The sequence below is a fragment of the Cinclus cinclus genome, chromosome 5, assembly GCF_963662255.1.
Source record: "Cinclus cinclus chromosome 5, bCinCin1.1, whole genome shotgun sequence".
Classification (NCBI taxonomy): domain Eukaryota; kingdom Metazoa; phylum Chordata; class Aves; order Passeriformes; family Cinclidae; genus Cinclus; species Cinclus cinclus.
The window spans coordinates 11,838,671-11,863,205 of NC_085050.1; the positions used below are offsets into that span (position 1 = coordinate 11,838,671).

A 24,535-nucleotide genomic window follows, 5' to 3' on the forward strand; every position below is an offset into this window, starting at 1 on the left:
CAATCCCAACAGCCTTCCCTGGCTTCTCCTGGAAAGGAGCAAAGCCTCTCCGCTGGTGCATCCCAACCCCGTGGGTTGGACATTCAGGATCTTGAAAGTATTAAATGGTTTTCAGAGCAGTGCAGAGTGAATTCTGGGTTTGCTTTGTGACTCAGAGATGGCACCCAAAGATGAGGGGGGTGGTTTTTCCATTGAGAGTCCTTTTCCACATTTTTATTTGAAATCCAGGTCTGAAAGAAATGCCAGCCTTTCCCCAGGGATAAATGCCACTGTCCTGTCAGTCAGACATGTAACTCAATTGGGCTATCTGCTGGGCTTTTTTGAGATTACCTTTGATTCTAAAGAATTCAGAATCATGGAAGCAGCCAAGACACAAATCGAGGATAATCTACTTCAACATGTTGAATTTTAAAATTTTAATTAATTATATTTGCCAGTTGTTTAAAGCAGGCTGGAATTCAGAGACAAGACACCTTTCAGGCCTCTGACTGAATATGGATTATCTTTCATTTGCAACAGAGAGCAAGCAGATGCACAAAAAACCTGTGACAGACTGTCCCTGCTGGATTTGCTAATTAATATTGACCTTTCCAAATGAATGATGCTTATTGTCTGACTGAAAAAGAGAACTTGTTTTTCTTCTGTGCGAGCTTAACTGCTAAAATACACTTTTTATTTCTGCATCTGATCTCATGTCAGGTTATGATCTGAGAGAGAGGCAGTCATCACTCTCCCTTTGGGCACAGAGAGGGAGAGCCCTGTCAAAGTGACGTCCACTTCAGGCAAAATCTGCAAGGTTTCATGTGACAGGAGTAAAACTTAACTGAGCTTCTGTAATGATTCCACCCCATGCTTGATGGAGGCTTGTTCTCCTTATCCTAATTCTAGGTTTATTTTTTAAGCATGCACTACAAAGGCATATATACATTGCTGATTTTATATCCCCAATGAAAAAATGTGCCTGTATCCTGATATTTTTGTAATTATGACTGTCACTAAAGGTCTGTTACTACAATTTCATGCATGCTAAACTAGATCCTGGAATGGATGCTTCCTTGTGCAGGAATCCCACTGAAATTTGGTAACAGATTGCCTTTAGCATGGGCTCCAAAGCTTCCATTCTGCTCAGTTTGGATAAATGTATAATAAAGACATTTAAGACATGGCTAATGAAAATTCAAAAATGTTTCTACAGAAATGCAATTATGTCTATATAGTGTTTCCTCCAGTTGTGCAAGATGTATTCAAATCAAATCTGAGGAAGAAAAAACCTGATTTATATACTTATAGCTATCAAATGCTAGGAGGAAAGAGAAAAGCCTGAAGCAATGGTAAATGATTTATGATTGAAGAGGTGTTTCATTAACCCCGTCTCCCCCAACCACACAGAAATAAAGCAAATAATTGCTGAAAGTTTGATTTAATTATTCAGTCTATTAGAATTCTTGTCTTGTTTGCTTAATTTTTTTAATAGCAACAAATACTGCTTTTTAATGTCTCATGAAACCAGCTATCAAGAGCTTATTTCACTGGGGGAGAAAAAACCCACTTATCACTAATCTTATATATCAAGATCAGAAAGGCTTCTACATCAGTTTGGCTGTAGAGCAGCAGTAGTTTTATGTCCCATTAACTCCTTGGGATTGCTCACTACACGTGGCATTAAACATGCACATAAGTCTTTGTGAGACTGAGCTTTAAAGAGGCTTGATCTTCTAGACTGGCTTTGTGTTTTTTTCAATTCCTTTTCTCTTTTCAGTACCATTTCTCTTTATTAACAAACTCACTGGCAAAGTTATATTAAGCTAAGCAACTCTGTAGTGGAGCTCCCACCCACTGATCTTTAGCTATTGATCTGGCTTTGCCTTTCAGCACTAATGCACCCTCCCTTGTGGTTTGTGACAAGCTGCAGCAACTCAGTGCAGATGGTAAAACAGATTCTTAAATATTGATTTGAGGCTCCACTTTTAAAAGCCATGCTCTCTAGAGGTATTGATGAGAAGCCTAGTTTTAATACTGGGTCATTGGATAAAGGAATGCTGTATGGTAGGTGAAATTTAAGCCTCGTGGTGTGGAGGTAGGGTCAGAAATTGTCTTTGAGTAAAAGAAGGAAAATGAGATGTGTTAGTGACCAGGGCACAAAGAGGTGCCCTCTGAATTGTATAAAAGTGAGTAGAAATCTGAAATACAAAAAGATACTTCCTTTTAGTTTAAAGCAGGATTAACAGCTACAGGCTATGGTAATATGAAATGTTAAACAAATGTATCTCACAAAATAATTGTATTTTAGAATGCTTATGAAAGCAGATTCAAAAACTCCCTCTCATGTATAACCATATTAATCAGTGTAGACCAAGAAGGCAAGATTGTCACATTAGCAGAATATTCTATTATTGAAAGAGAATTTCCAAGGGAGATGAATGTATGAGTGGATTGCCTTAATACAAAACAATAAAACATTCAGAGACAGTGAAAGATAGAGTAAATAATAACGGTAAATCAAATTATTATAATGAATAATGAATCTAAAAGATATAAAGAGACCATGAATTTCAATGGGGAGCTTCCAGATGGGCTTGATTCACTTAGAATGAACTCAGGGACCCTTTTGTATTAAATTCTAAAATAGATTTTAAACAGTGCATAAAAATGACCATACCTGGGCAGACCAGAGGTCCTTCTAACCCGTTGTTCTGGTTTTGATATTGGCAGTAGCAGCACCAACAGAAAATGTAAGAACAGACCAAGCGTATAATCTTTATCCTCTGCAATTTGCAGCTGGGAACTTGAGGTTCAGGGACCGTAGTGGAAGTGAACTTACTGCATTCAACAATGCTGAAAATGGATGTTTGGGTTTTTTTTCTTTCCTTGAAACTGTGCAGTTACTTTTGAACCTGTGTGTATTTTTTACCATTCACACTATCTTTCAGTAAAGTCTTTAGTAGCTTAATTAGGTATAGTATGAAGGACCATCTTCTCTCTGCTTACCCTGTCCTAGTTTCACATGGTGACCCCTACTTGAGGATTGGAAGAGACAGTGAACAGAGTGAACTGTCATTCCCTATTCATCTTTGCCATGCCACTCTTAATTACAACCCCCTCAGTCTTTCCTAGGTTGAGAGAACCCAGTCTATTTAAGCCATTCCTTGCATGGAAGCAATTTGGTACTTCTGGTCATTTTTATTGCCCATTTTTATGTCTTCTTGAGATCTCTACCACATCAGAGATAAGCCCAGAACTATGCTTAGCTCAAGATGCAATATTTCTTGAATTAAATGGCACAAAAAAAATGCTTTCTTGGTAGAACATACCTAACAATTGCCATGGGCTTAAAAATAAAAAAAAAAAAATAATAATATTAGTATTTTCATAGAAGTGCAAATGAAACTTAGTTTAAGTTTTTTATGCTAAATATATGTGATAGAACAAATCACAAATGACCCGGGAATAGTGCTAATTTGCCATCTAAAAATATTAGCATATAGTTAAATAATTTTTTATTTTGGTTACAAAATATTATTTATTTATCATCTGTTAGGAAAGCATATTGGTTCTTGCTTCTTTTGTCCCTGTGGCTAGTGTTTTAAGACCAGTGAAATCCCATACATTTCAAAGTATTGTTTTCCAACAGTTCTAATACCTGTTCTAATCAGGTATTGCAGCCATTTTCATTTGGGATCTGGAATTAAATAGACACTTAGTTTAAAATTATTTGGCCTGGGACTGAGCCCATTTTGTGTGTTTATGAAATTAAAGTCCAGTGAGGGATTACCTGATCCACCACTGGTATTTCCAGGTCCAGTTGAAATTCACCTATTGTTTGTGTACTACTGTAACCCAGAGGTTTATCTGTAATAAGTGTAATAAGTTCTTAGCTCAGTTTAGCTGCAGAATGTTTACTTGCTTACATAATGTAAATGTCCTGTCATTTTCCCTGTCATGTTCCACCAACTTTGTTGGCCCTGTTCTGCAGGGTCCTCTCCCTCTCAGTAACCACACTGCCTTTGTTCCCTCTGTTGCCAAAGCTTGTATGCCATGTCTTTGTAGCTGTGACCCCTGAACAGGGACTGGATGATTTTCTATATCCATTAGCTGTCTTCAGAGGAAGGGAGAGATTTATTTTATGGTGCAGGATTTCCAATGATTTAAATCTAAGTAACAGCAAATGCTATAAGAACAGAAATTTCCAGGACAGGATAAAAATTATAAACAGCATCTTCTTAAAAAAAAAAAAAAAAAAAAAAAAAAAAAAAAAAAAAAAAAAAAAGCTTTAAGAAGTTATTATTTGTTTGTAAGTAGAAAGAAAACTGTTTTTTTTTTTTCTGCTAGAGGGAATGAGTCTTTAAAGCTGTTTATAATTTTATCCTATGACTGATGGAATTTCCTACAAAATCTGTGGAGCAGATTTCTGTTCAAGTTGTCCTTCTTGTGATGATTTCAGGAGGAATACAGAATTTTGTATACTATATCAGACTGCGACACTGCACCCACCATATAAGACATTTTTGGCATTATTTGTAATATGTTTTAAAATTCACTTATCCCAGAATTTACAGCCTGCAACAATTAAAACTCTGCCCAGCTACTCACTTGAAATTGAACTTGAAAATTACTTTGGGTTAGATTTTGTTTTTCTTTATTGGATGCATCTTTTCCAATAAATAGCAGTTTCAGGAGTGTGGAATCATGCCCATATTAATGAGAAGTTGAGGTGGCAGCACCTGTGACCCACAGAGTGCAGATGAGAACCACAAGGTGTTAGTGCACCACACCTCTTTTGGCTACTGCCCGAGGCATCTGCCTTTTTTTGGCCAGTGTCTGGGAGGGAAGCTATGAAATGGACCTTTCCACCTACTCTTGCTCTTCCTGGCTGTTTTCTCTTTTTTAACTTTAGATAGCTACGTATATTTATGCATGATAAACACACACATTAGAGATGCCTTTCCTATCCACTGGAAAAGTCTCCGTTCTGCATTAGATCAGAGAAATTCACAAGGAAACAAGGGTATTTTTTATGAGGGATGAGAATTTGTTTTTCAGCAGATGGTACTTCCTTTTAAGAAAGAATCAGCATATTTTTATGCTACAGATTTTCTTCAGGATTCAGGAAAACAGCACTCTGGCAAGTATCCTTCAATGAACCCATCCTTCTCTGCAAAGCCTGGACTTCTCTGAGAAGCTACTGTGGTTTTTAACTTGTGAGCTGTGCAGAAAGGAACTGAGCATTTTTATTTCCCTGAGCAGACTTCCCAGTTTACCCATGGATGTGATGGTGGCATAAGGGGCAGGAACACTGTCTTCCTGGCAGGCTCCTCTTTAAATACTGGCTGTACTCAGAGATATGCTCTGCTTTCCTCTGTAATGTCATGATATTTCTCTATGCCAGAGTCCTGTTATCAAGGTCACATTTCAGTCTGAGCAAGTGTCACATGAGAACTTGGTACATCACATCATTTGTGATTCTTAAGTACATTAGGTAGCTGGACAGGTAACTTTCTGTCTTTCATGTAATTAGCACTGTGACCATTATCAGGAAAAATGGTAATGAAAGTTAAATAGCCTTTTTTTATGGCAGAAATTTAAGAAATTTATTAAGAAATTAATGATGAAATTAATTAAAGAATATAATAGGATCTGTAATAAAATGGCAGTAAAGTTCAGATCTGATAAGATTTTGATACAGATAAGTAAGCCACATTTGAAATCTCATGTTTCAGGTACTGATTGCTCCTGTGTGTGCAAGGGCAGCCTCCAACCAATAAGTCTTAACAGTAATAAACAGAAAACATCATTTGGAAACCGGGGGCTAGACCCATGTGTTTTTCCTGTCGGCTTGGAGAGGTCAGAGCTGAATTTGAATTGCTTGCCTGAAGTCCAAGTCACAAGGCTATCACTTCACTGCTGTTCTGTCTCCAATTACTCCACCTGTATTAGGCAAACTGAAGGGATATTGTGCTTTTTTGCACTGTGTGCATAACCTTATGTTGATGCTGAACCAGAAATAGCCAAGTCTCTAGAACACTCTCTCACCTTCATTTCCTGAGGCTAATGCCCTGTGCTGATTGCTCAGGCAGATACTGGTAGTTGCTAAACTTTCTCTTCTTTTCACTGGGAGCTGCTCCTTAATTTCCTGTAACAATTTTTCTGTGGTTATGCTGACTAGAGGAACTATCTCCAAAAGCTTGCTGCTACTAAAATTTCTACTGCTATCTTTCTTTCTGTAGTGATATGAGACTTTCATGTCTCTGTTAGTTCCACAGTTAATTAATCTAAGTCTTTCTAATACTTAATACAGTAAGCACAGAAAGGCAATAAATGGGGCAGATAAAGAACGAAAAGGTTTAATCTCATTAATTAACAAAATGCAGAATATGCAGGTAGAAATATCACTCCTCTTCTAATCACTGGGGGTTGGATGAGCCCCAAAGAACCAAGAAAATATATCTAAGCTATAAATGAAGGTGTAGTTCAGTTAGAGTGGGTTTTGGGTTTTTTCTTTCCTGGTTTTAATAGAAGCTTCACATCATAATTAGGAGGATGAAATTCCTGCCAGACAAGTCTATAGTTTGGACAGATTAAAGGGAAGAGGTACGAGAAATGATAATTGCTTTGTGCTCATCAGACTTCTCTTAAACATCTGACAGGATAATTACAAAATACCTGCTTTGCACAATGTCTAGGCAAAATTTTAAAGAGCTATTTAAAGTTGTTCATTTACCGTCTATCTGAAAAGTTTTTTGCTCTTTGTGAAGTAGTTCATTACCATTCAGATGTGTGGCGTATGTTTAAATATAGACCTTATTCTCATGTGCACGCCTGGCTGCATTCCACTGCCCACCCCCAAAGAAAATTGCCCATAATTTTTTGCGTTACCCCACATACTTCACCCACGTACTCACCCTTAACTTTCAGAAGAACATTATTTCACCTAATGGAAGCTAACCTTGTTGCTTCCAACAGTCTGAATCATAGTCGTGGATAAAATAATTGAGAGAGAAATGTTCCAGTGGACTGTACAAAAAACTTCATTTTGATTGACAGTAAAAAGTTTTTCTACTTTCAGCATGCTTTCATGTTTCATCACATGGCTTTTCTTCACTTGCGTTTGAAACATGAAAATGAAATTCACTAAACTGCCAAATTTCAAAGGATATTCAAGGTCCCAAAGCCCTACAATTTTGCGAGAATTAAAAGACTCTGAAAGCATGACTTTCTTCTCAAGTTCATCATAGAGGTCAGTTGGATCACAGGGCCACAGATAGCTGCAGAAAGACAGCAGAATTGCTCTAGGCACCCCTGAGGTAGGGGTAGAGTGTCCAGTATCGTTTTTATGTACAGTTGAACAGGGATGACCAACCTCATAGCTACAAGAGCTGGATTTTCACATGTGAACATCGTGTAAGAAATATTTCATGACTTGCTGCCTTGTCAGATTGTACAGAGCTGCTGACCATCACATTCAGGGAGTTCAGTACTTTCCAGAACTGTCAGCAATTGCACACCACCAATGTAGTTCATGCCTCCACATGGTAAACCCCTGACTATTTTATGCTCACCTCTCAGGAAAAGGTAATTGCAATTTGCAGTTGCTTTTTTAAATTCTCATCCTTTATCTTGGATGCCTTCAGACATGAGCAATGAGTAGCCCACAGCCAGGCCAGCTGGTTCTGGCAAGCAGGGCAGGCTTTTAGTAACAGCCTCTCCCAGGGATGCCAGGACTGTTGTGACACCACTTGTACACACATCCCTCTCACGTGGCAGGGACACCTGGATTTTGGTTATGTCAGGAAATGGGGTATGCAGACCCAGAAGGGATGAAGGCGTGAAATGCCTTGCTATAGGTATCTGTAATCAACTAACCAGGGTATTTGTATAATTTCACAAAGTCATGCATTGAGTCCATAGCTATAACATTAATTATTGTAATCCTTAAATCTTACAGTTTGTATTTTTATCTGAAGTTAAAAGAATCAATTAAGTGCTGAATATACAACTAATTCTATATCATGTTCCTTGGTAGATTGAGTTACGTGTTTCACAACAAATGCAGACTTCAGATTGTACAACAGAGCATTTTTTATACAATTCTGATTTCTGTCTCTTGCTTTGTTTTCCTCAGTTTATGAAGAACCAGAAGACCCCAGCAACAGATCATTTTTTTCAGAAATTATCTCTTCAGTGTCAGATGTCAAATTCAGTCACAGTGGTAGATACATGCTTACAAGAGATTACCTCACTGTCAAGGTTTGGGATCTGAACATGGAAACAAAGCCTGTAGAAACGTACCAGGTAGGAATCTCCTATGTCTTAAAAGGCAACATTATACAAGGATCTCAGTTTCAAAAGCTGGATGCATCTGTAAACTTCTCATAACCTTACCTGAGAAGCAGCCAGCATAGAGAATTAATCAAGGTGGTTAAAATCCTCACAAAGCCATCCTTATAGCAGTAAAAGGGCAATGGCAGCATTAGTAAAGAAGTGTAAAAATTGGGGAGTCAAGGTAGCACTCCCTGTGGATTGGGGTCTTGAAAGAAATGATTATTTAACAAGAGAAATCATCTCTTCACTTTGGCATCTGCTTTCAAATTATGTATTTCACTAACATCTAAAAGGAACCGAGGAAAATATTCTGTGTGTTGCTTAGCACTCTGCTCCTGGTGGGACTGCTGAAAGTTTGCACCTTTGTCATTTCAGAGCTACTTTTTACAACTTGATCTGTGTGTTTCTCCCTTGTGCTTAATTCTAGAAGTGCTCCATGTTAAACCCTGGCAGCACCACTGACACAGCAGCTCACAAATGCCAGACAGACACATCTGGTTGCCTGAATTCATTGAGATATTACCCAGACAGAAAATGCCAGTGGCTCCAGCCAGTGCTAAGTTTGTACTCTGACACTGGTCATGTTTGGCAATAGAGGGCTGGGCTTACTTTTTTTCACTCTGGCTTGAAGAAGGAAAATATGTCTGTGACACAGAAATTGCTTGTTATAAAAATGCAGTAAGTAAAAAGCTATTAAGCTACCTAAAAGAAAGTCTATGCAAAGTAGGAAAAATGCCTTTCATCTGGCTTGTGCTGCTTACTGAGAGACAATCCTGGGACAATGCTGGACCAGTCACTTGTTTTCTGTGTCTAAATAATGGCAGGTAGGATACTGTAGTTCACAGTAAGTATAATTAAGATTGGTTTTCAAAATCCATTATGAGAATTTGGTAGCATTTCATGTCAAAACAAACAAAAATTTCCAGTATTTTTTAGCTAATATTTAGTAGACAGAGTGGGCCCCAGTGCTTTTCAATGTATCCATTACATTTTGGCGGATAATGTTCACTGCTCACTGTTCATATTGGAAAATTTGAGCCTGTTTACCTTTAAGACTACACAATTGGGTTTTCTCTTTAAAATGGCAGTGCTTTAAATGCTGAATGTGTCAGAAATGTTAATGTACTGTGAAAATGGAGTGGGAGGGTAAGGGCGAGACTATGTTTTATATAACAGAATAGAATCTCGATTTTTGGGAATTCAGGTAATCTATTACTTTATACCTATGCTAATTTAGTAGGCAGGCTAGTCCCTGGGAAGGAAGAGCTGGTCAAGCCAACCTGTTCTTCTTGATTTTGACACCTGCTTTTATTTCCTCATGTAGGCAGCTGTGAAACAAGCTCGTCACTTTAAAATCAATCTGGCACCCAACATTAGGGCCAGTTAAAAAGTTATATTTTTTCATGCTGAGATGGGGAAAATTGAGTACTGATAATTGCAGTCAGAAGTTTATATAAAAAAAAACAAACCATAAAACAAGACCTACAACAAGAAAACGCCTTATGTAATATATTACAAGAATATAGCAAAATATAACAAGGTTCTTAACTTTTTGGATTGCCTTTAATTTTCAAATATTTATCCAGTGCTTTTTAAAGAATATATAGATGTGATGCTGGGCACTGCAGTAGACTAAAGGAGAATCTGGAACTAGGAGCCTTGGGAAGTCAATATCACACGATTCCATAGGGTTCACGTGATCCAATGCTCTGAGAACCTTTCATTTTTTTAAGCTGCAGAGAATAGAGAATTCTGTCCTAAAAAAAAAGTGGTTTAAATTACTCTCTTAAATGATTTGTCTGAGAGATCTCTCTCTCGCAAACCTAAATCTCATATATAAACTTGGCAATTTCTCAAAAAGTCTTTTTGGGGTGGATCACAGGAAGGCAACAAATAAACCTAACATTTTCAGTTATGTATCCACATAATTATGATGACAATACATTATTAAAAGATTAAAATGTGTTCATTAAAAGATTTAATTTCTCATTTCATCCACTGCATGGTAGCCACTTAGATATTGCCTAGCTGCAGTAGTGAGGGTCACAGCTGGAGATTTCACACAGAGTTGTAGTAAAGAGCAGAATCCATAACTGTACTGCTTCATTACCAGCTTAGAATTTTAATATTAAAACCTGACAAACAAAAGTGAATTCCTCATACAGGTTCTTTTTCATATCAGTGCTGTGGCTCAAAGGATGCTATTGCATAGAGCAGCTGTTGCAGCCCTGCTGAACACATCATCTGCTGACAATGTTTCAACATGATTTTCTCCTGTTTGTTTCACACAAAAGAAAAAAGGGCAGAGTACGGTCACTGGACAGCACTAAAAGAGCAGTGCAGTGCCATGGTCAGTGCTTGAATGTTGCAAGGCAGCCCAGCCTAACAGGTAGGGGAATTACCCTGCAGAAGCCTTAGGAGAGCAAGGTGAGCACGTTCATAGCTGGTAATCAAGCTGGTAGCTTGATCCACTTTAGGCAGGTAGCATAGGGATTTGGACCAATGTGTCACTTACCAGAGCAATTCCTTATTGTGTCTATTCTATAGTCACAATATTCTATACACAATATTCTATAGTCACAATAAAACAGGTCCCTGTGTAACTGTGTTAGTCTAGAGCACAGAATTGCTAGATAATTCCATGAGGATCAGACGTAAAATGCTGTGAAGGAAAGGTCCTTGGTAATTAGTGAGGAATGAATTTGGTTTACTTTCAAGTACTTTCAAGTACTTTGATATGTGGTAAGAGCAAGATGTAACAGACAAGACAAATCTGATTTTACCCTTAGTTGGTAGAGGCAGGTGAATATGCAGTGAAAATAAGTGTTTCTTCAGTTAGTTCTCTGAGGGTCTGAATGTGCTCAAATGTGGTAATCAAAAGGTCTACATAAAGAACAAGGTGGTTGTCAAAGACAGTAGGATGAGTCTGACAGTCTTAAAAAGGTAAGACATCTGAGAGAGGAATTGCAAAATCCTTTTTGACAAAGCAGATAGAAAGGCACTGCTCCAAGCTGTGGACTTGGACACATTTTGCAAAGGGTGTGTACGTGACAGTGGTCATGACAGATGGCTGCTGGAAATGCAACAAGAGAAAAGTCAGGGAGGTAAATGTGATCTACTTCCTTCTGCCTTACCCAACCTTTCTATTTCTTCTAAGTGTTGGGAGCTCACAAACATGACGAAAGAATTCCAGTTCTGTAACAAATTACACTGCTAACATAAAAAGGTTTTAAGAAAAGAGAAACTGAAAGGGTTTAATTACAGAGAGTGTAGGAAACTGCATCAATAGTAAAAAAAAAGTGTTCTGACCTGTTGCTCACTGTGATGATAAATGCATTTAATTGTGGAATGTTCTATCTGCCATTTGCTGAGTAATTGCTGTATATGACATTATCAATTAATGAACAGTTCAGTGTTCAATTATTAATGAAAATTGATCCATAACTAAAATTTATTATTCTTAATAATCTTACATTACAAATATTTTTTGGATACTGTACAATTTGACTATCAAAAATGGGTCAGTTTAAAGCAAATCTAAGTGAAAGGTCATTGTCCCTCATGTGGTCTTGATAGAAGTTATTTTACTAGAAGAAATGTTTGTGCCCTCAGGCCAGAGGAGGATGCTGAGCATTCATGAGCAGGAGCAATTGCACTGGACTTGCAAGAGCCTGTAACTTCGGGATGGCAGAGCTAAATTTTACACCTGGGCCATTGGATTGGTGTCTTTCTCCAGGAGGCCACCTACACATCTTTGTTTTACAGTTTCTACAATAGCTAGAAGAAAATATCAGGAGTGGAAGTGCATTAGTAAATTTATCTAGGCAGGGATTTTCTACCTTATTGTTTCCTGATGGAATAAACCAAATCATCCAGCAGAAAAACTAATCAAATTAAGCAAAAGACTGAAACAGTTTACATGAGATCTCTTTGTGATAAGCCTTGGTCAGCAGAGATGTGTGGCCTAGAGGAGAGAGATCTGCTGGGTAGTCCCAGTTTTCTAGTTAGTAAGTGAGAATTTTGCAATGCTGTTTTTAAATCTCAGCCAAATCAGAGAAATTCTTGGGCTAAATTAGTGTTCTTATTTGCAGCCTGTGCAACTACAACCTTGTGCTGTATTTGGCTTCTAAATACCTTAAAAAACAAGTGTTATACCATAAAGGTTCTTTTAATAGAGCCAAGTTCTTTCTGCCATAAGTGAGAGTCCACTTATCTTGGAATATGGCATTTTTGTTGCTATTTAAATTAGCTTTCTTGCACATTAATTAGCCCATCTAGGGTATCAGCTGGTGAAATGTCTCTGAGAATTAAGCTAGCACTGAGAAAATCACCCAAGCAGGAGACAAATATGTTGAAGAGGGTGGTCTGCAACCTGCTGAGGGAAGCATGTTTCTTGGCTTCCTGCAACAATAATTCTGTAGCACCTGGTTAACTGGGCTGTGGAAAATTACAGTTAGCTTCTTTTGGGTTTAAACCCAGTGTCTTCTGCAGAGCTACCAATCTATGCAGCATATTTTGAAAGTGAACGTGGCAGATAACACAGAAAGTGAAGGACTGGTTGTGGAGTTTAATATTTTCTTTTATTTCAAGAATAACAATTATTTTCTTTAAAACAGGTCCATGATTACCTTAGGAGCAAGTTATGTTCCCTCTATGAAAACGACTGCATCTTTGACAAGTTTGAATGTGCATGGAATGGGTCAGACAGGTAATCAATCCACCCTTCTGTCCATCACTGTCCTCATTTAGCCAAAGACCTCCCATATGATGGGGAGCAAACCTAAAGTAGCTACACGTGATTATTTTCCACATCAAGAGGTGGAATCATAGGCCAGTGTTTGGGTTGATAGATGTTTGGATGCTTGTGCAGTTGTGCCTCTGACTGCCTTAGACATAATGTATGCTTTAATAACCTTGGCTCGTGTCAAGGGGAAAAAACCCTTCAAATTATGTCCATTTTCACCCAAATCATAAATAGGCCACAAAAGCTAAAAAGAATGATGCCAACTCACGCAATCCCACCAACACAGTAGGGAAGCATACATAAGCTGAGTATTTGTACATGAGCTGACTCAGAAATTCAGTTCACTTACTGGAAATGGCTGTGAGGAAGGACCATCACAGGCACCCACTGATTCTCCACAATCTGCTGCCAAATGACACTTCTCATACCTCCCTCCATCAGAGCAGTCCCTGTCCCTGTGCACTGATGGAGGGGTTCTTGTTTATATCTTGGACATAATATCTCGTTGAACATTTTAATGAGAAATACTGACACAAGTCAGAGAGTGTGAGCAAGGATGGAGTGGGCTAACGCCCTAATGCTGGCAAATGGTGGCAGTACTTTGTGGAAATAGGAATATAGTACAGGAATAACTGAGCTGCCAAGAGGACTGGGTTAATAAAAATGGATAAAATCCAAAAGTATAATGCAAGGTGAGGATTTTAGTTAAAAAGAGAGCAAAAACCTTCATCTTATCAGTTGGAAGCAACTCCCAGGGACGTTCATATGCTAAGTGACTTTGGAAGGGATTAGCAGTCTACAAAATGCGTGTGAAAGAGAGCACAGGAGCCAATATTGAGTGACACGCAGTGACTCCTGGTTCAACAGAATTAGGAGTCAAGATGCAGAAGTTTGGCACTGAACCTAGAGCTGCTCCTTCATCTCAGCCTCTCATCTGGAAAACAGCCTGTCTCATTGTGTTGAAGCAGGCCTACCCACCGTGGAGTGGGCAAGGACTGTGAAACAGGCAGTCTGAGACATCTGTGAAAGACAAATATGATCCTTGAATGCACAAGACTGTGCTATCCAGCAGAGAAAGGAGTAATGATGACATTATGTTGGGCTCATTCAAAGACCTTTGAACTGCATTTACACATTCCTGTCACTCATCTCCAAGGTGGATGAACTAGTCGAGCAGATGGACAGCTGCTCTAAAGAAGAGAGGCCAGGACTTCAGTTTTCATCAGCTTAGCAAAAGAGAAGCCCAGATTTTACTTACCTGTAATAAGTATACCAAGGAGGAAGAGAATCGAGCTAAGTGTGAGTGATAATGACATAACAGCAAGCAGGTGTTGAGAGCCAACTGTTATACCTGTTAAAATTGGTTAAAATCTCGAGTCTGAACTTGGAGGTGCAGAACAAAGTCTCTTCCAGTCCTGTGTTCTACAAATGCAGATCAAGGATTATGCTGTACACTGGGTAAGGGGCACCTTCTTTTCTTCCTTTGCTCAGTTCCTCTACCTGCCCAATGGAAAGATTATGTCTTTGCTAAAAAATGAAACTTTTACCTTGTATCATTCATTATGTAAATTAAAATGCATATATATTCTATTATCTCTATTGCCTGCATGCCAGAGTGATGTGTTTCTTGACAAGAATTAACTCAGCATTGAGTATCCCCTGTGATACCAACTGCTGGCCATTTAAAATTACATAGATGGACCACACTGAGCAAAATACTTCCCAGATTGCTGTTATTGCAATTTAGGCACCAGCTGTTGTGGCTTTGGTATGTCCAAAGAGTGGGAATGACGTACAGAAAGTTTAGTGGGAGATCCAGGTTTTGGGGCTTTTTTCTGAAACTCCCAAACCAACGCATTGAATGGTTATTTTAGCAGAGGGTTTTCTCTGTGAGGTTGCAGCTTGAGTTTGTCCCTACTAGAAACACCAAATTCAAAGCATTTATTGGAAAATAGACAGTCTGATTTCTGCCCTTCTGGTCTGGCACAGAACAACAGTGCATTCAAATCATGTAGATATTGGGAAACTTTGAAAAAATCCAGGACTTTCCAGGTACTTTCAAACCATTTTGCTTATTCTTGATGGGAATTCCTAGTCCATTTTACAGGATGGGCAGCCACTTGCTCCTAGGTCTAGAGTCTCTCTCCTCTGGCCAGATGAAGTGCTGCTGTCTCATTAGTGTGGTAAGACCACTCTCTGCATAGTTGCCTGGTAGTAATGGAATTCTTGTTCAATATCAGGGTTTATAGTGAGTGTAATATTTTCATTCCTACTTGACAGATCAGAAAGATCAATGCAGGGAGTAATTATTAAGTGGGAACATTAGATTGTGAGGGCTTCATTTATTGCACTGCCCAGACGCTGAGGTGTTATTAGTCATGCACAATTACCAAACCTGTCACTAAACACAATGTGCTGCTCTTGATGGTAAGAAACTCTCAAGTAGAGGAGCTGGAAACATTTGACAAAAGAAAAGGGCTCTCTTTCATTTAGTTATTTCTTTTTAGGAGTCAAATGTATCAGAACTGGTGCTCATATTTTGTTCACTCCTGTGAGCTCCTTGTTTTATGAATATGACAAGTATTGCTATACATTGCCAGAATAATTTTTATTGGAGGATCATCATTTAAATAATATGTAGGTACCGGTACCTCTTAAAAAACAGTTCATTTGAACAGTAAGGTCACTTAATTGGAGTTTCTTGGTGCAGTTTTTTTAAAAAGGTCTATTCCTAAAGGTAAAAATTGCATATTGACAAATGTACTCCAAAGGGATGCTGCAGTACCTTAGATCATTAATCCATCTGCATAACAGTGATATCTGCAGTTCTAAACATATTGTTTTTCTCTTTTACAGACTTCAAAGCTGTAATTTAATTAAAAGGACAATTATAGTGACAGGATTGTTCAGTTAAAAAATAAAGTGTGTTTATTATTTAGGTGAAAATACTTATTAAGTTTTGTCATTGCTAAGAAGTTAATTTAGGCTATGATAGAACCTGATGGTGAGGCTGTTCACAAAAATAATCAGAATACATGAGCTCTGATTAGAACGTGATTGATGCTCAGTTACTCCAATGAACAGGAACTAATACAATCAGATAGAGCCAATCTCATTTGCTGAAGGGCACATTAATCACTGTGTACTTTGGCAACAGTGGTCAGGGGAGGGAGCTGAGCAGGGGTCTCAACACTAATTCGTCCAGACGAGCATGTATTATCTGTAGTTGAGTATATTACACAAAAATCATACTATCTTTATTGTATTTTCATCATTACATGACTGTGTAGAATAGGTGAGCTCTTCTTACACAGCAATTTAACTCTTCCATTCACATCCAAAGTCTAGCCTTTTAATAATGACCTGGAGGACACAGTTTTCTTCCCACTGTCAGCAGCTTTCAGTTTTGCCTTAAAAAATGAGTTCTTTTGTAGCTCTTTTGTGAGGTAAAGAAGCCAGAAAAAACCCAAACAAAACCTAATTCTACATGATAGCAAGTGAATACCTTAGTTAACATTTTTTTTTTTTTAAGATTTCAAATGAATGGGTATGGGACCCCTGCCAGGGAGACTTCGAAATACCATCACGATAAGTGATATGCTGCAAGCAGATGAGTGAAGTCACATGCAACTGTTCAGTCAGTCCTTTCCTACTGAACTGTCATTCATCCCCCTGAATATCCATCAGCCTTCACTCTAATCAGGAGGAATTGGCAGATCCCATTGGATGAGACGTTAAAAGTCTATTCCTGTCTGGCAGCACACTCCATGCTGGAGAGGTAGAAGACATCATTTTGTTCTCAAAGCTTGGCATGTCAAATATTAGCTTGGAAGTACTTGGGGATCCCTTGTTCTTATTCCCAGTCTTGTGCCATCCAGCTGTACCAGGGTGCCACAACCCAGAATCCTGTGCCTCGAGTTTTTCTAGCAGCCTTCTCCCCAGGTTTAAATAAATTCCTTCTTTGGGGAATAATGGGGATGGGGAGTGATGGGGAGTCAGTGACTTCACACAGCATGGCACACAGGAAGATTTCCCAGTATTTCAGGAGTTCCTCATTGCTTGCAGCAATACTTCCTCCTTTCCCTTTGCTATAATACATCTCCCTTTTTATTCCTATGAAAAATGATTCTTAAGCATTTTTCTGAAATCAACCCTTTCTTTCATTGGGTAAGCTTGTCAGGAAACCAGATCTGGTGGACCTTACAAATTAGTCCTAGGAGGCTGCAGATGTTCTCTTCTGCACTGGTACACATGGCAGTGAAATACTGAAAATTTAGGGGCTTAAAATATAATTGGGAGACAGTTTCAATTCAAAGAAAATGTCCCTTTTCATGCTGTGTGCCTGAGGGACATCTTTGCTGAGATTTGCAAGTGTGAGTGCAGGTTGTGGTGGAAGCTGCTCTTTGAGTCTCCTCCCCTCACACCTGGAAATTCCAAGCCCTGCCTCTTGCCCCAGGGAATGATCTTCTGCTGCCACATCTGCACTGAGGGGCAGGGCAGCTGGACTGGTTTAACTTTTCTGTCACCCTTAAGCAGGGTGTACGCAGGTCCTTGAAGCCCTGTCACACCACCCCACGGCTTCCGTGGTCTTGTGAGCAACAGTGAAATAGGGGGAATGATGAAATGATTTTCATTGTTTTTTACCTGGTTTTCTCCAGGTAGTAGAAATCTGCAGGTGAATAAGAACTTCTCTGCATCTGGGAAGACTTAATTTGGGCCACAGCCCAAAAATTATCAAAGAGTTAAAAAAAAAAACCAAAAAAAACAAACAAAAAAACCACCTAAACAAGAAAAACAACTCAAAGCAACGTGGAGTAAGTAATGGCTTAGTTTTTAAGCAAGGCTTAATTCCAGCTGATGCCCCCAAATCTTCAGGGCAATCCCTGAATTCCTGAATCCCAGGAATGCAGCTGAATGAAGCTATTTTGATGAAGGCTGTTGTGTGCATGGATGGCTGCAACATGGATAAAATTTGAGAGATTGGCTTGAAGTACGGCAAGAAATCAAAGAAATACAGAGAGATGCCAGCTCTTAGTGACTGATGTGTTTGATGAAATCTCACTGCAGGTTAGTAAAATGGTGAAAATCCTATTCAGAGGCCTTTGAAGTTGGTGAAGTAGAGAATTTGTTGACCACCCAAGAGAAGCAGAACTTTTTAGTGGGGAAAATACCATACTGAAGCATTTCATTTAACAAAGTCACTACCACAGCCAAAATTTCGAGACTCAGATGTTTAAAAGTATTAAGATAATTAAATATGCCAAAGCCATCAGTAGCTGAGAGGTTGCTTCTGTAGACCCTAAAACTCTGGCCATAAATTAAACATCAGTGGTACAATGCTGATGTCATATTTAATAAAATCATTATCCATAGGTAAACATCTGTTCCTTTTGATTATTACTGTTACAATGCAAACAGGAAGAACTTTTTTCTCTCAAATCCTTTATTTCAGACAATTTTACAGATTGAAAATTTACTTTTAGAAAGAAACAGCCCTACCTGATTTATTGCTGGCTACAGGTCTATATGGTGCAGGGTGAAGAAGCCTGAACTGAATGGGAGGTGTACAGTAAATGTTCTGATAATTTGGGAACTACCTCTCCTGCCCAAATGAGCTTTGGTTCCTGGGGATTTGCTGTTTCCCCAGCCTTCAGCCCAAAGAAGGAAGGGATGCAAGCCAAAACACCTAGAGAGCCAAGCAAGTTGTTTTCAGGACTGGAGGGTAGGGGGAGATAACCAAAAAAAAGGTGAGCAGTGAGACTTACAGAAGTAAATCAAAGACTTGAAAGGTGTGGGAAGAGAGAAGCAGATAGGGCAGGGTTTTGGGGTATTTTTTTGAAGTTGTAGAGCAGGAGAGATGGAAATGAAAGAAGAGGGGAGAATGAAGAGCGGGGAAAGGGAAACATATCTGGAAAAAGTGGTAAAGGCAGAATCAAAATTGGAGGGGAAGAAAGAAAAAAAGAGAACAGAATGGTGACTCCCTTCTGTAGGGAGGGAATGAAAATAAAAGTCAATAAAAGTAGGGGTTGCCCTGCACTGGACTTTTCTCTTTCCCCTTTTATCTTCTGCAAAAATACATTTGTTATTCTTGGTTTAAAAAAAAATTAAATAAAATAAATAAATAAATAATGAGGGGTAAGAGTGGCCACAGTGACCACACGTGAGGACTGAAGTTTGGCAGTGAGATGTCTCAGATCACATCACTGAAAAGCAAATATGCCCAGTGCCATTGCAGCCAGGAGGAATCAGTGGCATTTTGTGTTGTCACTCCAAACACACAACCCTGAAGAATTGCTAGGACCTTGCTTGGAGCGGATCAAACAGAGGGAGCAGAGGATTTTCCAAGTGCCCTGCAAAGCAGCCCTGTGCAGAGAGAAAAACCTTCCCTGCCTGGGGCAGCACAGGTGGGCCAGCATGGGGCTGTGCCAATGCATTCTGGGCTCTGCAGGTATGGTTGTCTCTCCCTTCAGAGCACTGGCTGGGCTGCAGAGGGTGAAATGTAGGTAGTGGTAGTCATGCTGCAGCCATTGGGGTTTTCCCCTGCTTTTTTGTTTGTTTGTTTGGGAGGAGATGGGGTATGGTGTTGTTTTATTTGGGGTTTTTTAAAGTCATGCTGCCTGTGACTGTGGTGTTTAGAGCTGGTTCAGTCAGGCTTCAGCTTTGCTCTGGCCCGAGCTATCAGTACCCTGCTCCTCAGGGTGCACTGGAGCGTGTTCTGCGTCCTAAATACCTCTGCATGGCAGACACGATGGTACCTCTGACCTTGTGTAGCACAACTTGTAAACCTGTCTTCTAAGGAAAATTAAACAGAGCTTTTCTGGGCTGCTGTCTTACACACCTGTGAAGTAGTTTGGGCTGTTTTGAATGAGGGGCTTTGGTTTCTTGAACCAGTCTGCAAAGTTTTCGTGCAAGCCCTTGTCATAACACTGCTGTGCAGAGCAGTGTCTGGGAATACAGAACAGACTCTTCCTACATTGAGCTACAATTTATATTCTACTGTTTTAAAAAAAAAGATCTTATCACATATACTCCATTATTGTACATTGCATTTTCCTGAACAGGACAAAATTGTGTGTTTACATCTAGTTTTCACTCTTTTTTATTACTTTAAGCAGCAGGTAAGGTTATAATCCATCTGTGTTTGTGACCTCAAACAAGAAAGGGCACTTTCTCATTTACATAATGCTGTTTTTTACTGAGCCATTAAACTGTAGAAAAATAGGGCCAGCATGAAAAGTAGTCATCTACATATGTTAAAAAAATAACTGCAGTAAATCCAACTGAAGAAAGCAGACTTTTTAAAATATGCGAGAGTTCAAGAAATTAAAAAGCAAATGGACTGTAAAGACAGTTTTACTGCAAGCAAAACCTTCTAAAATAAGACCCTTAACTAACACCTCTCTCTGCATTTGGTGCACTGGTACTCTGCCAGCACGAGAACTGCTTCTCTGACAGTTCCCACTGCCATTAGGAGGGATGCTCCTCTTTGCCCTCGGAGCCACAGCTCTGCAGTCCATGGCACAGGGCTGCCCCAGTGTTATGAACCCGTTTCAAAATTTTCCCTGGGGGGAAATATACAGATGGACTGTTTGCATCACAAATTATGTACGTTAGTGCTGAGATAGGGAATAACCTCGACTTTTTCATGTTGTGAATAACCATTGCAGCAGGAGCTGTAATGACAAGACAGGGTGATTTGGAAGGAATGAAACATTTGATTTACTGCTGTTGGTTCAATTTCTGAAACGGGCACTAATCTTGATCAATAGGCTTTCTGCAGCTTCTGGGATACATTTTATCAAGCTGCCACAGTGACTTGCTGTTTTATAGCTTGCGAGGTTGTTAACTTGTGCCTTGCTAGGCAGGATTGTGCTAGGCCCTTTGTGGGTGCAGAAGGAAAGGGAAACCTCTCTGCAGGCTGGCCAGGGGCTGGTCCTGCTGCTGGAGAGCAGCAAGGAGCTCCCAGCCAGGGCTGGGTGAGTGCTCTCCCTGTGCATCCCCCAGCAGTGAGCTGCCTGCAGACCTCCAGGGAGCAGCCCCTGTCCGTGAGCGGGGGCTTTGGGGGAGCTCTTACCAAGGGCAGTGTGTGCTGGGTCTCTGCGCTGTGCGCTCTGGTTTGCAGCGGTGCCCTTTGGCACTGCGGGAACTGCACAGAGCTGAGTGTGGGATCAGCTGCCGTCAGTGTGCAGTACCAGCAGACGTGGAAGCAGAGTGGAGCTGGGTGATTCCCAGCGCACAGGCACAGCTCACCCCCTCCAGTTACCCTGCAGCAACTCTGGAGCCTGCACTGCCCCCAGTCCTCAGCTGCAGTCACAGCAGTGAGGGGCACAGTTCACGTTTGTGCTTTTCCAATTTATCGTTCGTTTGTATTACAGTCTCTCCTAATGGCCCCAAATAAGATCAAGGCAGCTCTGGCTGCAGGCTGTGCACACACTGTAAGGCACTCCTGAATCCAGGAGCCTCTAATCTAATCAATCTAGTGAGTGTCTGTATGGTGCAGGGAGTGGCTGGTGCCTGTGAGTTCTCCCATATTCTCCCATATGCTCCATGTTTCCCTGGCCAGTCTGCTGCTCATCACAGATCCCCTCTCAACAGCAAAGTGTGAAAGATGTGAGGTTTGTTTATTAATGTGAGATGGAGGTTTGTTTATTAATGCCACTCATGTCAAGTATGTTCTTTTGGGCTCTATTAGAAAGGCAAATAGTTCTGATTGCCTGAGTCTTAAAACTGTACAGCTTTTCCTGTGAAGACCTGACCATTTGGTGTGGATTCCCTCTTGCAGAATGGAATTTTGGAAAAAAACCACCCTGTTTGGGGCTGAGATAAGAGAATAGAGAACAGCCATAATTTCATATATGGAAAAAGTTCACAGGGGATGAGCTTTCAAACAAGGCTCTGAAGCCCATGATTATGCTAATCCAATAACCTGAGGGCCATGGATGAAATCCTGAATTCATTAAAGTTAGTGACAAAATATCCTCCCCTCGGGACTAGGGGAATGAAGCAACTGGCAATCCATTATTTCAAACTGCAAGCTGATTAATGAGGTAATTTTTATACAGATCGAGGTATGTTTTCTGTCCCTTTCTCCCAGACTCAGAAATGTATCCTGACTTGATGTTTCATTCATACTTCATATAAGAGGTGCTAGAATCCTGACACCACTGTGTTTGTTTCTAAGAAGCCTCATAGATGCAAAATTTAATGATGTTTAGACTTGAAGGATCTGTGGCTTCAGCAAGGAAAAGGGTTTCGTTTGGAAAGAATTTACATGTGCATATTCAATGTGATTTTTCAGAACATTTCAAAACACCCTTCTTCAAAATAATCTTTAAAATATATAATTATCTACTAAAGCTTAGTGGTGTATCAAAAGATTTGAAATAGGTGGGCATTTTTTTAGACTGTTTCTGGAATCATGGTAAAACTCAGCTGTCATTAAAGGTAAAGTTCCAGAGAAACAGAAAAAGCCTGAAGTGTATGATCCTTAAGCACTCATTAAAAGCTGGAGGGTAATTAAAACTAACTTATTAAAACATGTTGCTTTTATTTTCTTGTGATGCAATTCTCTTGATTTAACTGTAATTTTCATTGAATAATATGAAAGGGGAAGGCGTTGGTGGGAGAAAACTATTCATTCTGGGGAGTACTGGGGTTTCCCCAGGTTTTCTCCTTACTCTTTCCCATCTGAAACCAGAAGACAGCTAACCCTAAGGTCAAACTCAGCTGTCCTGACCCAGTCATGTTGGTAGGCTTTGCACAAGCTGCTGTTTAACTGCCTTTGTTGTCGCTCTCTCTGTGTCTCTCTGCAGTGTGATAATGACGGGTGCATATAACAACTTTTTTCGAATGTTTGACCGCAACACCAAGCGGGATGTTACCCTGGAGGCTTCCCGGGAGAGCAGTAAACCACGAGCCATTCTTAAGCCCCGGAGAGTCTGCGTTGGAGGCAAACGGAGGAAAGATGACATCAGTGTTGACAGTTTGGACTTTACTAAGAAGATCTTGCACACAGCATGGCACCCAACCGAGAACATCATTGCTATAGCAGCGACAAACAATCTGTACATATTTCAGGATAAAGTGAACTCAGAAATGCACTAGATTTATCAGTATCCCTCTATATCTACAAACCAGCCTCTTGAGAGTTGTAGAAGGATGTGATCTTCACAAAAGTTGTGGCTTCTGTGGTGGGATTTGTAGGTTGCATCCTTTCATCCCTCAGCTTGTATCATTACTGGTGGCAAGCCAATTATTTTCCATCACTGCAACTGTATGAGTAAAAGGCACGAGTGCAAATCCAGTACTGTGGTCTGTATCGGTTCCTTTAAACAAACAGGGATATTTATTAAATTTAGGAGTGTTCCTGGGAGGGGCTGAGGCTCCCTAACTCATGTCCATCCTTTGAAGGGTCTCAGTGGTTTGCAGGACTGTGGCATTCTGGTGCCCTTCCTGCTTTTGCAGTGCACAGCCTCCGCCACATTATTAGAGCTTTTTGCCTCAATCCCTTGACTGGGTTTTTTTTCCAGTACTGTTTTCCTGTCTTTCAGTTAAGCCCAGTCTGTTTGAAAGAATGAATAGCCACATCCCTTTAGAGCATATGGCACATTGGAGGGACTTCATGAGAGTTAGAGCTGAAGGCAGAATCCCTGCTGGTGAAAATTTGCCCCATCTCACCCATCCCATCCCATCCCATTCCCGTCATTACAATGCCCTCTATTTATTTATTTATTTATTTATTTATCACATTACTTTTTGTGCTTCACCTTCCCAAGTGAGTAAGTGACAGACTGGTATAGTTACTCAGCTTATTTTAAGAAGTCTATTCTCCATGGTTCTCTTTCCTCTGTTTAAAACAATAAGTAGTATATTCATTGCGTGAGAACTATAAAAAAATTTGGCATTGCAACTCTGGAGGGACTGGCTTGTCAGACACAGCCTGGCAATTCACACACAAATCTGTGCTACCATTTGGGGTTAGAGTTCTGGAAACCTTGGCTAGAAGTGCTCTCCTTGAAGGCAGCAACCAACTTGAGTTGGAGCGAAGTTACATGCCTGCTAGACACCTTATCAAGTCCCTTGTTGTTGCTTGCAGAATAGTTATGTTAACTCTGGCCTTTGGAGAATACAGGCAATGCCTGGTATCTGTGACTGTGAAAAGAATGGTACTGCAAGAGGCAGCACTACCAAGTGAATTTTAATGCTTTTAAATGAGGCCACTTCTGGGAGACAAAGTTAGTCCTGGAGAAACATGAAAATTCGAAAAATCCAAACCTAACAAAACCTTCCTCCACAGAAAAATGCAGTTGGATCTATCTCTGTTCTGTAATGATGAGTGATATAAGTGGAAAAGGAAAGTACATGCAAAGTAGGGCATGCAGGAATGGTACGGGAATGGTGCAGTGGGCAGGAAGTCCTCTTAATCCAGGAAAAGAAAGCTCTGCTGTACCCTTAATAGCTCTGGCAGAAAAT

The 24,535-nt window shown here is 39.9% G+C and overlaps 1 protein-coding gene across 2 annotated transcripts in view; it reads left to right on the forward strand.

Moving 5' to 3' along the window:
• The window catches only part of PPP2R2C (protein phosphatase 2 regulatory subunit Bgamma), a 132,002-nt gene extending 108,835 nt beyond the window's left edge, over positions 1-23,167 (forward strand). For both annotated transcript variants that reach the window (XM_062493365.1, XM_062493364.1), the window contains 3 exons: positions 8,120-8,289; positions 12,936-13,027; positions 22,876-23,167. In XM_062493365.1, the coding sequence (XP_062349349.1) occupies positions 8,120-8,289; positions 12,936-13,027; positions 22,876-23,167 (554 nt within the window). The remainder of the gene's footprint in view (positions 1-8,119; positions 8,290-12,935; positions 13,028-22,875) is intronic.
• Positions 23,168-24,535: the final 1,368 nt, after the last annotated feature.